This window comes from Morone saxatilis, unplaced genomic scaffold (assembly GCF_004916995.1).
Source record: "Morone saxatilis isolate NCDOM2014 unplaced genomic scaffold, NCSU_SB_2.0 Contig1, whole genome shotgun sequence".
Lineage (NCBI taxonomy): Eukaryota > Metazoa > Chordata > Actinopteri > Moronidae > Morone > Morone saxatilis.
Window position 1 is genome coordinate 461,760 of NW_023339651.1, and position 18,218 is coordinate 479,977.

General features: G+C 41.6%; 1 protein-coding gene across 2 annotated transcripts in view; it reads right to left on the reverse strand.

The window, feature by feature from the left end:
* Window positions 1–7,974: 7,974 nt before the first annotated feature.
* LOC118328305 (hepatic leukemia factor-like) overlaps window positions 7,975–18,218 on the reverse strand; it is a 13,711-nt gene continuing 3,467 nt past the window's right edge. The window contains exons 2-3 of one of the 2 annotated variants that reach the window (XM_035661982.1): window positions 13,062–13,276; window positions 7,975–11,918 (exon numbers count right to left, since the gene is read on the reverse strand). In XM_035661982.1, the coding sequence (XP_035517875.1) occupies window positions 11,703–11,918; window positions 13,062–13,276 (431 nt within the window). In that variant the 3' untranslated portion in view covers window positions 7,975–11,702. Of the gene's footprint in view, window positions 11,922–13,061; window positions 13,277–18,218 lie in introns of both variants that reach the window. The other variant, XM_035661974.1, reaches the window with a different exon arrangement.

Sequence of the window (18,218 nt, forward strand, 5' to 3'; positions counted from 1 at the left end):
TCGCAATTCATTCAAAATCTGTCTATTTCAGTTTGGGCCAAAGTGGTGGGGGCTAAATGCTAATACATCAGAGTTTAATGTGTTAGCATGCTATCATTTCCTAATTAGCAAGTACAAACTGAGGCTGATGGGACTTTTTTCAGGTATCTGATTAGAAACTACTCAAAAATAAATAATATTATAATAATTATTTATTTTTGACCAGATGATGGTGAAAGATTTAGAGAATCACCAAAGTTATGACAATTAATTCTGAGGTGAACCAAATTATTTCTTACTCCGTCCAATAATTGTAGCCTGAACCAAAGTGATGGACAGCCCAGAATCCCTAGAGAAATGCTGTCAGCTGTGGGTAAAATTACATTTCAGAAAACACCATTGATTGGTCTCTAGTCGGAACTTCCACTAGCTGTCGGATGGAGAACATCAGCAGAACAGACTGTGAGTCTGTTGGCTCCCTTCCCCCAAAACACTGGACCCTGAGGTCCCAGACTCTAAGCTCCTTGTCCTGCTGAAGCTCTGAACCAGCCTGCAAATCCCCTGCCTGACCCCTACCCTCCTCCAAGCATCACTGAGATGAATTGAGCTGACAACATAAACCCCCACTGGACAGGGAAATAATGAATGGATGGACGGATGTTTGTGCGTCACTCATCCCTTTGACGTATGCTGCTGGACAGTAGGACTAACCCTTTGGTGGCCTCTGAGAAAGGGTTTACACATGGCAAGGCATGCAGCAGATTTGTGGGATGGTGATAAAAGAGGCAGATTGAGAACCTCAGCTGATGTCTGTTTGGAGGGAAATCCTCTGACTGAGACAACACAGCACTGAGGAAACAACATCTGTTTACCTCATACGATAGATATTTTATTAATGGGCGAATGTGCTCACACAGGTTTGTTTCAGAAGTCTGTATAGGTAATGTAGTACATATTACAACAAACAGGAATACTATTTTCCAAATAGGCTATTGATTTGATTCATAGGATTATTTTATTGTTTCCCATTTACAATAAAGAGTCTACAGCCATGCTAACAACATCTGCTAACATGGCTCCATAATGACACAGTGCTAACATGCTGATGATTAGCAGGTATAATGTTTACCATCTTGCATGCTAACATTTGTAAATTAGCCGTGACCACAAAGTACAGCTGAGGCTGATGGCAATGTAGGTATTAGTATTAGTTAACAGGTATTTAGATAGATATAAAACAAAGTGTAGCTCATTGACAGTATGAATAATGGACAGAGCTTCGGGGTCTGTGAAGTGAAGCCAACATTAAAAAATGTCATGGTGACAACCGTAACACCAAACTCGCAGCTTCAAAACCTGTACCCCACAAACCAATGGGTAGTTTCACATTTGGTATATATAACAACAACCATTTTGACATAAACAGTAGGGTAAACACAAGTGCTGCCAATAATACTAATTAAGGTTTTAACATATACTGATAAATCTTCTTTGCCTCACATTTTACAGGAGTTGGCCACACTTACATTGTCCCTGAAGTTGTTTTTCCATGTTTTTTCCAGGGTCTTGGCCACACCTGCTGAAAAATATTCCAGAAAACCCTTACATTCCCACCATCGGCCTCCATCCTGCCTGCCAGCCTGAATTCTCGGAAGGACTTGAACTCGCCAGAGGTTGGTGAAGATCTAATGTCGAGGTGTAACTATCTTCTGGGACACTGGAGAAATTTTTACTTTGCCTCATCAGGACCTGCTTCTTCAGTGACACACAGAGTTACAGTGCAGGAGCTGTGATATGTCACTACATCGAGCTCTGAGACCAGTCTGTCATGGAACAGTTACGTTGCTTGATTACAGAAAGAAGGACGTTATGGTCAGTAACCACAGCTTGCACCATCATGAACGTCTACTAGGAAATGACATGATCACAAATAATATCAAACCAGAGATAGCTTGAAGGTAGCTCCATTTGACCTCAGTATATCAGTATATCCTGTATATTACACTGCAATGAACCAATGACCAACTGCCGCTCTGTTACAATGTGGAATAGATGATACATTATAACAGATCTTTCAGTTTTTTTCAGGACAAAAACTCAAATAAGCTTTTCTCATTTTGGCTTGTTAGAAACAGGTGCAACTAATAACCAGTCTCTTTAAGATTTTGTGGGCTTTTTTGGGGGGATTGTTGCAGCCTAAAATGCCTGATTTTACAGCAGCTTTTCTTAAAAAAAATCAATGATGAGGACTGCTATGATTTGTGAAACTCGCAGAAAACTACAATGGTTGGTCATTCTCAACGATTGATTGAGAATCGCTATCATAACATCGTGACTTCCTGTAGGGACTGTTTAACATTAAGACCTGAGTGGAGACAACAGTCAGCCTTTGTAAAGGTCAAAACAGTTAAAATAGCCAAGTATGATTATTATTCACTGTAAAGAGATTTTCCTCGACCTCTGTGGTTGTTCTGTCCCTAGTTTTCCTTGTTGTGGCTTTTTTTTTTTTAAATGTTTCTTGGTAAAAACACCATAATGCTGCTGTTCACATCACTTTTTACAGGCTGACAGCATATCACTGTTGTGATGTGAAAAAACACTTTTCATCCAATCTATAGTGATTTCTAAGGTTTCACCTCAGTTGTAAGATTGACGCCATGTTGTTTTTCTATAGGATGTAAAAAAACTATTTATGAAAAATTTAATTAAATTTAAATAATTCCCAAATGTATCAAGTGATGTATATGTATAATCTCTAATTAATCGGGTAATCTTTTTAATGATGTAATATAATTGTTTTTTTGGGAAAGAGGACGACATCAGAACCTCAACCTCAGTTAAAAAAACAAACAAACATGACCTTTTTACATATATGTACATAAATCCTCCAGTAAAATGAGCAGTTTATTATTGTCTGTAGCAGTTTTACTCCTTGACAGCTGGAGCGGTAAGGGAACTAAAAAGCTGATCAGGGCCCTCAGCAACTATTTAACAAGATTAAAATGTCTATTCATTTCTGTCATAATTTGAATTAAAGATTAACTCTCTTTTTATATTGTGGCCAGGCAAAGTTGACAACTGCAAGAGGGCACCAGACCCCCAGGGGCCCCTGAAAGCCCCAATGTTCGCCTTGTGTTGTTTGGTTTTTAGGAATTTGTTAGGGACTTCTTAATTTTCTTATGAATGGGCCCATCAAAACTTATTTTTCACCTGTATAAATTTAGTTTTCATTTCTGAATAATTGCGTGTCTGGGAGCAGATACTGTAACAGATTCATTCTTCTACAGTCAAGGGAAAAAAGCCTATCTCTGAGGCTGGTCCCCCCTCAGTCACTACCCAAAGCTCAGTTCCAACTGAGCTGGAACATAGATTGACTGGTAAATTGAAAGCTTTGCCTTCTGCTCCCTCTTTACCACAACAGTCCCGAAATAGGGATTTGGGAACACCATGACAAAATTAGTGAGTGTCTCTTCAAGCAATAGTACCTGATGTTTTATGTATGTTTTTGATGTCAGAATGGCACTGCACAGGGCAGATGAATATTCTATGTTTCTAAATGTCAGTAATTGTAAGTAATTGTTATTGTGCACATTTGCACTGTGCACAAACTTGGCAAACTGGCTTAATCTCTCTTCCTTCCTGAAATGACAAAATCCTCCACGACCAAAAAGCCTCTCGCCTCCCACGTCAGGCCATCCCCTCTGCTCATTGGCTCTGGCACTGTCAGACAGATGATCCAACCCCAAGTCTTTAGAGGACTCGTGCCACAGAGGCCCTCACAAATCCTCTTACATAAAAAAACAGCACACAGCCAGTTGAGCAACCCACCAATGCCTGCATCCCATCCATGATATGAATTGCACAATTATCCACCCCCCTCCATAGTCCATGTTTGTGGATTATATGGTGACCACCACAGAGTATTAGGAGCATGTATTATGTATTTGTTTTTCCCCTGTGCAATTTTTTGTCCAAAGGGAGGGTTGCGTAAGCTACAGGTTGTCAACAGGCTGAGATTTCGGCGTGTTCAGGCCTGACCTGACAGCTCATCTGATGCCTACATGGGGCTCAGAGATCGCAGCACGCAACGCTGAAGATCTGACAAAAAACTGGACAAGCAAACCCATCTGTTTGTCTGTCTGTGACATCAGATCATCATCAGTAATCCAGACTTCTGGGTGACGAGTGGTACCATCAGGGACTCCACCACAGTGCTGTATGGTGCTTTTGATAGAAGCACCCGTCAAGTCTTCCATTACGACTTAGTGTATTCAGACAATTAAACTAGTGTGAAAGAAATGACGAGCTTGAATAGGAACCTAAGAAGAAACCCATGCAATGAATCTACCAATGGCTTCTGATAGCAGTCTTTCTATAAAGGTTCTAACCTTTTAGTTTTCCTGTGAAAGTGCTGCAGCAAACAGAGCAACATTTGAAGTCTGAAGAACATCTGAGACCTAATGTCCTCTTCAACACCGAACACAAACTGCATAAAAGCTGTAAAATTTGAATATATTGTTGTGGTGATACACTGTTTATGTCTATATACTACATAAGTCAAATACAGACTTGTGTCTTGTTGTTTAAGCTTTCTTGAAAAGGAGATTTAACTCTACATTTTGAAGCTGATAATGGCAGCCATCAAAACATGGTGAGACCAGAGTTTGGGTCCTATGTTCCCAGGGTATCATGTTCCCAGGATCCTATGTCCCTCAGTTTAATATTCTGTTAACAAACATAAACCTCATGTTCTTCTTGGAGACACGTCTAGGTCCTATCTCCTGACCAATGGGTTATCTTAAACCTAACCATTCAACAATTTCACTGGAACACCTACATCCTCTAGTCTGTAAATAATGCACCTATTAATAACCAACTGTATGATCTGGGCTAAGATACACACCGATCAGCCCTAACACTGTGAGCACTGACACCGAATAACACTGCTTATCTGGTTTATCATGGCTCCTGTCAGTGGGTGGGGAGTGAAGGCTGGCCTGTGTGGTCCCTTCCAACAGAAGAGCTACTGTAGCTCAAACTACTGAAACAGTTAATGCTGTTTCTGATAGAAAGGGGTCAGAACACACAGTGCAGAGCAGTCTGTTGGTCTGGGACCAGTCAGGGAGTCCAGTGCTCGTAATGTTAGTGCTGGTGTAGTTTGAGACTACAGTTTATTGCTGCTGCTATACTGTAGCCCAGGGTTTCCCAAACTTATGGTCGCAACCCAAAATGGATCACAGATCTGTTTTATAGGGGAATAAAGTACATAACACTGCTACGATACATACAAATTTGTCTAATTACAATAGAAGAAGAGAACACAAACTAAATAAAATCAGAGGGCTACGCTCATCCAGTAACTCCACAAACACAGAGCTGGAATGATTTAGTGCTTATTAGATGTTTGGACGTAAATACAAGGACAGATTCTTCTAACAGCTTCAACACTTTAAAGGTTTAAACAGATGTGAGCTGTCCTAAAAACAAAAAGTGCAACCTTTTTAGGCTTATGTGACCAACAGATGTTATTTTCTGCACAAACCGACAGCCTGTAGGGCGGGGTGGTGCTTTAAGACTGCCCCATGCAGTCATACTGTATTTTCATACAACACAGAGCATTTCATGGACTTCTCCAGATATTAAACCAGCACTAAAAACCCCTCTGCTGTCACCGTGTGATGGTCTGAACTCGTGGGATTAGCAGAATATCCTGATCTGCTCCCTTTCACTTTGAGAAAATGGTATTACATAATAACAATTCCAACTTAGTGGGGTGCTAAAGAGGCTAAAATATGAGACCGAATGAATCAAAAGAGCTGTACATGTTGTTGCCTACATGTGCTCATTGGGATTTAATCTGGTTAAACTGGCAGGACGGTCAGATATCTGGACAGGGACATGTTCTTTTTACGTCATTTGCTTATTAATTCATATCACATGTTAAAAATGAGGTGGAAGTGCAAAGGATCTGTTTTATTTTTACAGGAGGATATTTTTTATACTGGATGAGATGGATACACAGTTCTCAGTGGTGGAAACAGGATTCAGATAATTTATCTTAAAGGTCCAGTGTGTCACATTGTCAGAAATGGAATATAATATTCATACGTATGTTTTCATTAGTGTATAATTACCGAAATAGATGGTTTTATATGCAGAGGAAGCGGTTCCTTTTTTTACTGAGCCCGCCATGTTTGGCCAGAAACTCAAATGAACAACTGAAGACACCAGGACTGAGCTAAATAAACAGTTCCTTTTTACTTTCAAAAGTCCAGTACACAGAAAATCCAATGATCAAGCAAACATCCGAATGGACAAAAGGCAAAATGCAAAAATCAAATAACCAAATCATAAAAAACACAAGGGAATCTTGACTAGAAATACGAAGATGAACTGGAACTGAAGGGAGAAACCACAGTGACTATATTCTCTACAGGTGTGTGCGTAATCAGACACAGGTGCAGGGGATTAGGGCGGGGCTATATAACTAACAGCAGAAAACACACAAAGCCAAGTACAAGTACGAGTACGAGTACAAACAGGAAACACACACAAAATAATAATTTTACAATAAAAAATGGCAGCCAGAAGAGGACCCGTAAGTTTGAGAACTTCCTGCATTAAAACCGGGTTCCCCACTTTTTTAAGAAATCTTTTTCCAGGAGTTTTTCTTGACATTAAAGGGCAGCACTCACAAACGCTGGACATCATTTACAGGACACTCCTTTGTCTTTATAAACCGACAGCAGTTTTCCTCTAACTGTAACTTTAATTAATTCACACCACTGGCTCAAATATAATTCAGGTTTTCCAGGACAACACAGATCAACTTCCAGGTGTTTCCACGACTGGAAAACTAGTTTGTAACTTCAATGTTGCTGTTGATAAAGCTAGATCCTATTTTAATCAATGTATATATGGCTGGGTAGCTTAATCTGTAATAATATATCATTATTAGACTTTTTATATTTTGCATCATCTGAATCTGAAAGTAACTAAAGTTATTAGATAAACAATAAAGTAAAAAGTAGAATATTTCCCCTCCTGAGAAGTAGAAATAAGTTAACAGCAATAAAAATGGAATAAAATGTACTTTCCATCACTGTAAATGAAGTCATGTGGTTGTCATCTTTAAATGCTTTAAACCTTTGAATGGTGTGAACGAGCACAAGGTAGAAACATCAGTGCAGTCTAAGGTTGCAGAGAGGAGAGGACTGAAGGTTCAGGTGTGCAGAGAGAAACACTGACAAAGGAACTCTGAGGACATCTGATGGACAGAAGAGGACTGACAGCAGGAGACGGAGAGGATGATATTTCTAACTTTACTCAAATGTGTCATTTCTGGTCAGCAGAGGATGCTTTTTCTTCCCAGTGAGCTCTACTTTAAATAAATGACTTCAAACTGTTTTGTCTCTATGTTCATGTGGTCCTGTGATTCCCAGTAGGAGGGGGGTTGATGCCCCCCTGGTGGTCATGATTGGCTTTGGAGCAACACCAAAGACTGAGGCTGATTGTGATCAGATCAGATGGAAGCAGCAGCAGCAGCAGCCAGCAGCCAGGAGCAGCAGCAGCAGCAGGAGGAGAGGGAAGGAGGAGGAGGAGGAGGAGAGGAGGAGGAGGAGGAGGAGAGGAGGAGGAGGAGGAAGGAGGAGGAGGAGGAGGAGGAAGGAGGAGAGGAGGAGGAGGAGGAGGAGGAGGAGGAGGAGGAGGAGGAGGAGGAGAGGAGGAGACAGGAGGAGGAGGAGGAGGAGCTGACAAAAGTCAGTCGGACAGTTTCCAGCAGCCTTCAAAGAATAGATAATATCTAACAGGAAGTCACAGAAATGTTTACAGTACAGTGGCTCTCAGTGGCCCGTTACTGCCTGCAGAGCACACATAATCCACCAGAGGGCAGAAGACGTGCCTCAGATTGGAAAAGTATTGATCCTGGAAACTTAAACATGATACATGAATATGATCTGGACAACTCAGTGACCCACAAATGAATAACAGACACAGATTTGAACTTTTATTTATTTATTCTTATTTTGATCATGAGAAACATAATCAAAGACAAATATAGGAAAAATATCTTTGAACACAGATTCAAACAGAGCTGCAGAGGCTCTGAAGAAGCAGAGAGAAGTGAACAGCAGGATGCAGGAGAGAGATTAATCACAGCGGACAAAAGGAATAAAATAAAAAATAAGTGCTTCGGGTCGGGTGGATACATTCCTCTATAGCCATGAAACTATACGTACGTTAGTATCTGTGTGGAGGCGACTGTGTCCTCGCTGACAAATGAAAGGCGAGGAGCAGAGCACCTGGTGCAAAAAACTACCCAAGAGCTGAATCAGCTGCACCTGCACAGGTGTGACGGAGGGTAAGAAAGTCAGGGGGGTTTGAGGTATTTCGACTACACAGGGAGGATCAGACAAACCGTGGAGGATTTCTGTAATGCCCATGCATCGCCCACACTGGTCGGGCACGCAGTTTTGGTAATATTTCTGAATATACGTGTTATATACTGCTTATATTCATGTTACCTTTCCAAAATACACAGGAAATATCTATGTAGGAAAACAGACTGTACAAAAAAACAAGAAGAATATCTCTGTATAAACATTAAAACCTTTAATATATCAATATATCCTTTATATACTGTATTATTTTGGTCTGTAGTAAAGAGTACTAAAGTGATTCCACAGTATAAGACAACACCACTCACCCAACGCACTGTTTCAAATATACATTCATGTCTCACTCGGCCACTGGGGGCCGCACCTTGGAAAATACGACAGAAAAAATAAAAATAAAAGTTCATGCCAAAGCCATAAAGAACCATCTATTGCACTGAAGGGAAACAGTTTGGTTTCTATAGTGAATTAAAAGGAAAACCCTGTTCAATCTTTAGGGACATTCTCTTGGCCAGTTTGAGGAGAGCGATCGACAAACAGCAACAGCACGTATTAGCTTGTTAAAGTGTAACTAACTTTAACAGTCACTAGAAACACATTCAAGTTTCTGTGTGCTACCTGTGTTGTAACGCTAGCTAAGCTAATATGAATATTTATAGCACAATATGTAGAATTCAAATACTGTCCAATATGTAAGTAAGTAAATATCCATATAGAGGTTTTCAGCAGAAAGTTTTGGGGGTATAGTTACTCTTTAACTTAACTTACTTTAAAGTTTTTTTTGACAATCTGGGTCTTATGTTTGTTCTTTTTGAAATAAAAGCCCACTTATGAAACAAGAACCAGGTTGTTAAAAAGTATTTGTTTCCTTCCTTTGTAATGGTGAACTGCAGTACTGACTGTTTAATGAGCCTGCAGGCACAAAAAAACAGCAGCACATTTCTGACATTTTGTCCTCAACACAACACACAAAGTAGATTGAAGTGTGTAAAAAAGGAAAATCCACAAAAACAGAGTACAGAGAGAACGAGGCAGTGACAGTTCAAACTGACATATGGGCAGCATAAGATTGTAAAACGTGAGCTGTGACGCCACCCGACATGTCAGGTCACAGTTCAGTTTGTGCCAACCGGTTCATAACTGTAGAAATCCCCGCACATGCCTTCCTCAACCTGTATTCATCCTCAGGTAGCGACAGCCACCATCCATTAAAGCAAACTGATTTCTAGCACGCCTTAAAACCAAGAAGGCCTCGTGATCCCCAGGTTAGGAACCACTGCTTTATGATATACTGCAGTCAGCAGGAAGGAAGCCTGTGAAGATCTTACAATACAAACACTTTTTTATCCTGTTTGCACAAGCTAGCATCGAAAAGATCTTGTTTCCAAATATTATTTAGTTTGGAGTATCAACTGTTCTTTGTGTTTTCTAAAAAGTTATGTGAGATTGAGCAAACTAAGAATGGATGATGGTTTGGACGTGCTATAATGAGCTATAATGCTGATTTTCATACTGACTTACAATTAACCGCTGTAAACTAAAAACAAATCAGTGTGTAAAAAGCGAAGATCTACATTATTGTAACTTCCAGCAGTGCTGAGATTTCTACAGTTTGTCTGTTTTTATGTCCCAGCAGGCAGCAGCTTTTCAGACTGAACATCGCTGCATGTTAGCGTGTGTCCGATGGCAAGATTCACATCTGAACACATAGACGATCATCAGACACATAAACACAGATACAGCAGAAGAGGACACTCAATCATTATACAGACACTGAAGACACCGAAATAAAGGGGAAATATCACATTAACAATCACATGAGCTGCAGTCTGAATTCAGACACTGACACTAAAATGTGTTGCTGGTCGGTTGTGGCCCCATAAACAAACAGACTCTCTTTGGGTTCCTCTCTTAACTGTCTTTGTCATAACTGAAGTATTTAAAGATACACTCTCTGATGTTGTTATAGCAGACTTGAAGATTTTAACACATTTTAGGAACAAATTTGGGTGCTAACAAATAAAGATGTTTATCGTTCTGTATCAAAATCAGGGAGTGCATCTTTGATATCCTCCTTCTTATATTTCCATAAATATCCATAAAAATACTGCTTAGGGCCCCAAAAAAGGCTTGAAACGGCCCTGATAGAAAACCAACAGAAGCGCGGCAGCAGGAGGCGGTACACATCAGGAGCGGGTATGTACATGTGGGGGGGCGGAGTCTGTGGGGGGTGGGTGTAGAGCGAGGCGTCGGTAGTTCTAAAGTGCTGTTACCATACCACTGGGAGAAGAGGGGTCGGAGGTCAGACGTCAGATGGGTAAATGAGTCCGTGAGGAGGGATCACAGGTGTGTGTGTGTGTGTGTGTGTGTGTGTGTGTGTGTGTGTCTGTTTAATGATCCTGAATAATGAGCTCGACTCAGGGCAGGAGCAAACTGCCCGTCTTTACACTGCTGCTGGTTGCTGGTTGCCACAGAAAAGTTGGGAGGAATACTGCACAGACGTGTTGATAATACTCCTGGCTCGGAAAGAAGGGCCAAAAATAAAAGCTAATAAAACGTGCGTTAATATTCTAGATTTCTGTTATTGCCAACAAATCCCAAACCAGCAGGTAGTGACTGTGTATCACAGCCTTCCTCTTCCTCTTCCTCTGCCACAGAGAAACACACCAGTGAGCCACGCTGGTGCTTCTATCAGCGAATGTTTATGTGCATCATATTGAAAAAGGTTGATTGGAAACAACAAAATTCAAAGTTTCCTTCTCCTCTCTCAACCTACCGCTCATCTCGATGAACCAACTCCTAATAATAACGGTGAATGGAGACGAGCATTCACATTTTCTTTTGCTGATTTACTCAAAACTGGGTTCAAATTTGCGACACATTTTGATGGAAACACGTCTAAAGTTGCACCAGGGGACATCTTCCTTCTGGTTTATGTATACACCGTGCTGCTGCACCAAATGTGGATTCATCCGCTGCTGAAAATAGTCCCCAACAAATGCCCTGTTCCCTCCTGTTTGTTTGATAAAAATAAGACATTTTTACACTATATATTTGTGAGTAGGAACCAATGAGCAGACAGGAAGTCAGACAGTATTGAGAGACGGACTGCTGTTGGTTTCAGTCTGAACGTGAGATTTGTTGACAATAAGAAAAATAGAGAATAACAGCAGACTGGTCCTTTAAGTTTTTCTCCATGTTCCAAAAGTATATGTTCACCTGCCGCGAATCGAGCCATCAGGACTGCGAGTGGCGGAGAAGTGAAAGGAGGGTCGCTGGTGGATCAGGAGGAGGCGGGGTCATCCTTCTCAGAGAGTGTGTGGTTCCTCACAGCGGTCCGTGCTGTGCTTCGTACTTGGCCAGGACGTTCTTGGTGCGTCCCAGCTCTTTCCTCAGTTCGGCCACCTCCTGCCGCAGAGCCGAGTTCTCCTTCTCCAGGAAGCCGGCTCGGATGGCGATCTGGTTCTCTTTGAGCCGCCTTGCGTCCCGGGACCGCTTGGCTGCCAAGTTGTTCTTCCTGCGCCTGGCCCAGTATTTGTCATCCTGCTCGAAGGACACAAGGGAAGAGGGAGGAGACGTGAAAAAAAAGGGGAATTCTTCAAAGAAAGTCAAACATAAAAACAGGACAGAAGATGGACACTTTTATTATGACTTTATTATTGACCTTTTTGTGGGCGGAGCCTAACTGGTGGCAGGAACAGACACGCTGAAATGAACGCTGAATGCCGCGAAGGACGCCGCTGCGTCGCATTAGTAAGCAAACGTTAGCTTTGTACCGCGACATCATTTATTGTTGACTAAACGTTATCCTGCGCCAACAAAGTAAACTTCAAAAGACTTATACACTGAAAGTGGTCGCAAACATATTGTCGTTGTTGTTATAGTTTTGGTTTTAAACGGCCCTTTACTCGCCTACTTATAAATATATAATTATTTGTTGCAAACTTTTTAAATTACTATTTAATCTTTGGGCTTGATTTTGTCGAGTCAGTTCTTAAGTCATTAAATTTCCACACCTCTGCCTGCAGCCATTAGTGAACGATGACAGCCGCCCTGAAGTCTCCGCAGAGCCGCTTTCACAATGAGCTTTCAGCCGTCCGTCACTGGACAGCAGATCCACTTTTTATTCGAACAAATTAAAAGCCAAATCCTCTCAGCCTGACCTCCCAGCTGAGGAGACAGAGGATCACGAACATTCGGTCTCATATAAGCCTCTTAACCAGAAGGACAAACCCCCATCCAACCTCCCCAAACTGGGACCTGACCAATAGGAGAGCAGAAGGAAAGGCACCTTTCCACCAGCTCGTGTTATCCCAGCATGCCGTGCAGGTTTAAGTCCATTATAATCAGCGCTAATGGTTCAACTTGCCTGTTCTGACAGTTTATCTAAAGTTTTAACAGTTCTTACATCCAGATATTCCCTCTCAATATGTTTTTGCCAGAGACATGACGGTGGTCGTTTAAAGTCTGTCATATAAAAAACGACTTTTTCTGTATAAATTCCCTTTAAATTACAATTTTTATGGCAAGTGTTTTGCCATCAAATATGACAGAGTTTTACTGTTACGGAAACTGTATTTAACCTATTTATAGTTTACAGTCTTGTCTGTCATCGTTTGGAAGAGAATAAAAAAGACATCCAGCATCATTACCACTTTCATCTTGTCAGAACCAACTCCAAATTACCTTCAGGTCTTCCGGGATGAAGACCTTGCGAGCTTTCTTGATCATGGGCTGTGGTTTCAGCTCCTCGGCCGAGAACTTGCGTTTGCGCGGGTCGAACATCTCTTGCCCCGGAACACTGGACAGAGCCAGGTCAGCCGGGTCGGGCTCGTATCCAACGGGAACCTGGATGGAGTCTGGGTCGATGGGGCTGGGAGTGTTTCTGGAGTTCGGGAGGCCTGGAGGAAGACAAAAGTAACAGTTAGTTACTTTTTTAGTTATTTCAACCACTGGCAGAGGACTTGTTCAGTCCTCCATCTTTCTTCAAACGGTCGGCATTAGACCGTTTGTTCATATCCAAAAACCTGCTGATATCGAAGTCTTTTCATTCTGTTCTCATTTTGTTTCTCTCTTTATTTATTTCTTTCTTTTAACAGATTCAACCAAATACTCAAATCTAAATTAAATAATAATAGTTATTATGATATCACAGTAAGAGGAGAATTAGGAGAAGCAGTTTGGCAAAAAAAGGAAGTCAATAAATAATCAGCAACACAAGAAAATAGAAGAATAAATACAAAGAAATTAAATAAAAATATTAATGAATGAATTATTCGTTGTAAACAAATAGATAAAATTATGAATGTACGGTGTACATTCATAACAAATAGATACAATTATGAATGTACGGTGTACATTCATAATTTTAAGTATGAACTGTTATTCAGTATTAAATAATACATTTTACTACTGATATGTATTTTTAAACTATCAATAATTTGTTCATATTTTATTTAAATGTCCCTCAGATGCTGCAGTGACAAGCTGCAGCCAGCAGAGGGCGACATATTTGAAGTTAAACCATTAATAAGTGTGTATATTTTTTTTTTGTGTGTGACAACAAGGAGACTGTCAGGTGATAAACAGCAACTATTAAAGCATGGAAATAAAACCCGTTTCCTATTAGACACAGCCCGCTCGCAGGTTTTAATTCCCTCATTGAGAGTTCAGCCCTGACCTGCTAATGGACTCTCCTCTCGGCTGTGTGCTGTGAGTGGGCTGTGACGAGGTGATCAGAGGAGATGGAAAACGTGGGCAGATTAACCTTGTGAAAACATAAAAACTGTGAATATATCTCCATTCATGTCTCTGTGCTGAAGAGCTGCAGATACGTCGAGGATGAAAAGCAGTCATTTAGTGCGTTTCCTCTTTCTGCAGGAAACTGAGCTATAATAAGATTTTTAACAATCAATAACCTAAAATGAAGTCATAATTCCCAGAAAATCTCGACTGCAATTCAGTTTTTTTCTTCATCTGTCAAGACAGAGCGTTATGTAACACAACTGTGGGTGTCTTAATTAACACAGAAGAACAAGAAAGGCACCTCAAACTGGTTTCTATTTAAATATTTCATATATGTCCTCATTAAACAGTGTAGAAATCTATATGTAGCTGATTCAATCAATAATCTATAATCAATAAACAGTGTATAAACTCTAGAGCTATGTTCTATATTCAATCAATAACCACTAATCAATAAACAGTGTATAAACTAGGGTCTGGGACATTGGCACCAACCATGTTTGGAAGGAAGCTAAATAACGCTCCAAATTTAGGGTTTATTTTAGTGATGGAAAAACTGGCACAGCCATTTTTTCCTCTGACTTCAAGATCTGTGAATGAAAGTGGGTTCTATGTTCTTTCGCTCGAGTACGAGACAGACAATCATTACTGTTTTGTTTTTGTCTTTCTCACACAATTTGATTGCAAAAACATCAAAATCTGAAAACATTGAAACATGCATTACAGTTCTTTAGAAAAGCTGCTGTGAAATCTGGTATTTTAGGGCTGCAATGATCCCAAATGCATGTGGTATAAATGTGTTATTGTAGTGTATTTGAATATCTCTGCAGACTGGGGGCCATGAACAGTATTAGAATCCCATAAAGTGGGAATGAATGGAAAGCTGAGACACAAACTTCATACCACCCTGCATAAGTCAGAGGCCTGGAAACAGCCCTGCTGTGAACCCAAGATTTCTTCTTCCCCTCAGAACTGCTTTTACAACAAACACAATAAACCACAAGATCTGAAGAGAAGGAAACAAAGGCTCACCATCGTACGACCTGACAATGTGATCTCAAGTAAAGGTGACTGAGACTGGCCCCTGTCCCCCCTCTACGAGCCCCAGCAGCAGTTCTTGGAAGAGACTATTTGTTTTTCCTCCCCAGCTGGTCCTGCAGAGGTCGGTGCAGGTGTGTGTGTAAGGTTCAGACTTGGTTTTAGGATTAAAGTTTTGGTTTATTTTGGGCTGAACCTGCACAGTCGGACCTGGATGGAGGAGGTGTAACAGGTAATCGCAACAACCAGCACTCGATTTTTCGACTTGTGACTTGAATGCAGCGTCTGTGTTTGCTGCGGAGGTGCAGCTGAACAGAAGCACACGGTTTACCTCGCTGCCTCACACGTGACACCAGCACACATCCTGACACGTGCACGAGTGTGTGTGTGTGTGTGTGAACACATTTTATCAGTGTGAGCCGCTCAGTCGTAGTTCCTGATGTTTCCCACAGAGCTCAGCTGGTCTCTCATCTTTACTCTCACTGGTTACTGTTGTGTAAGAGATCACAACATGCTGTTCGCTGGACGAGACTGATTGGAAAACCTAAAGAATGGGTATTTAATAGTGCTGTTCTACATAATGTGTTATAAATATCTAACCTCCCTCTGCTGGTTGAAACCTGCACCCTGGAGGCAGGTCGTGGAGGTGGTTTTAGCTTCCGTCACCAACCAACACCCCCTCTTTCCCGCCCCCCCTATGGCCCGTAGCGGTAGCCTGGCGCTTCCCCCACTGAAACCGGAGTGTTCACTCTGATTAAAGTGAGGAAATTTTCTTCAGAGAGGATGAGGATGTTTGTGCTTTTGTAGCCGCCCCACCTTGTCTCTCTGTCTGTTTGTCTGTCTGTTTGTGTTTCATTATCTGGTGAACGCTGGGTAACCCCTGTTGTTCCTGCAGGCCTCCTTATCTGCTGGACAGTCACAGGGCCATGTGGGAATACAAATATGCCAGATTATGCCACAGATTACTCTGCTATATTTAGACATGAGAGCAGCAGATTACTGCGGGGCGGAGAGCCACGACCAGCGACGGAGGACGTGTTTAAATATTTTTGTGAAGTCAGAGTCGGTGAAAGAATATCAGCTTTACTGAAGTAAAATGTGCTAATATATCCAGAGTTAAGGTGTTAATGCATCAACAGCCCATTTTCACTTGTATTTTCAAGTGTCAAAACAGGATGAAATCCAGATGAGATTGAAGACTCATTTACACTCAGAGTACAGAATTAACACCTGCCAAGAGCCAAATGGCGGTAGATTTTGTGTTTGGCTGGAAAATTATTTGCAGTCACAGTTTAGCCAGCTTTATATTGCTGTGTGTTTGTTTTAATGTGTATCAGCTCAGGCTAATGTGACCCTCACGGTCCACCGTACCTAGCGTCAGTGTGCAAACTAAACCATGTACTGTTTATCTGGAATACGAGATAGTGTGTGACCAGAAGAGTCATTGTTTTCTGCTACAGACAAGTTGAAACTGATCAGCCAATGAGAGCAGTCACCTCTGCTGGCTCCGACTAACTGTCATGGCGACGACCATGACGGCAAATTGAAGACTTCAAAACCGTTCTCCACAAACCGACGGGTGACGACAGGTTTCCACTAAAGAAAGACTCCCAGCAGCCGGTCTGTACTCGCTGTCAGACTGACTCAGACTGACTCAGACTGACTCGGATTGACGGCGCTGATGTGATCTTCCAACCAGATGCAGATGTTTCCAGCTGTCCGGTCAGAAGGAAGCAGAGCAGAGTGTGATGTTGAAGGTTATTTCTGTCCCCAAAGCAGAGATTGAATTATGTATCTGCTGAGGAGGAGGAGGAGGAGGATGGGAGTCATTCATTATCCACACAGAACTCACTGTAGGAACATACTCTCTTACTGACACAGCGGGAGCACAGTGTGTGTGTGTGCTGTTCATTAATAACATACACACACACACACCTCTAACAGCTGATAAACTGAACAATGAACACAAACAGTGAACTCAGTAACTGCAGGAAGTTTGTGTAAAACCAGAGATTCTCTGTATTGTGTGTTTCTATAATATTCCTCATGCAGGACGAGGCTGTTTATCAGACAGTGAACTCTGTGAATGCTGATATACACCTGCTGCATATTTAAAGTCTTTCCTGTTAAAGTGAAGCTTTGACCCTCATGTTGGGAAACGTTAACTGAAGGACGAGAAAATAAATTTTTAAAAAATACAGTCGACAACATTAAAGTCAGTTTAAAGTTTAATATAAATAAACACAAAATCATTTGCATGAATAAAACCTGACTACAATAACTGAACAGTTACAGTAATAATAACAGCACAGAGCCGCCTGAGTATGAACTGCTGTCCTCATCGACGGTTTCTATGGTGACTGATTACCGCCGGCTGTGTCTCAGGAGGTAGAGCAAATTGTATATTATTCCCACTATAATCAGAAGGTTTGCGGTTCGATCCCCTCCTCCTCCTCCTGCTCCGTGTTTTTGAGCAACATACTGAACCCCAACACCTAAAGTCGTGCCCTAGCTAGCTCCTGGCTAATGGCTAACAGCTGCCAGAGCCATGTAGAGAGAAACGAGGCACTGCGTAGTTCCTCTTCTCACCTGTAACTTTACTTTCATACACGTTATCAGATGTCTTCTCCTCAATGTGGACCTCACCTTCCTCTCCTCCTCCTCTCTCCTCCTCAGCACTCCCAGTTATAACTACGCTCCCAACCTGGACAAACACTGGATCATGCGTTACACCGGCCCCATGAAGCCGATCCACATGGAGTTCACCAACGTGCTGCAGAGGAAACGACTGCAGACGCTGCTGTCTGTGGACGACAGCATGGAGAAGGTACACACACACACACACGTTCCTGCTCATACCTGCAGGATCAAAAACTAAACAATATCTAACAGGTCTCCTCTGTCTGTCTCAGCTGTACAACATGCTGGTGGAAACCGGCGAGCTGGAGAACACCTACATCATCTACACGTCAGATCACGGCTACCACATCGGACAGTTCGGCCTCGTCAAAGGTAAAAACTCTGAGCTTGTATCTGATGGACTCATTATGACCTTTAACA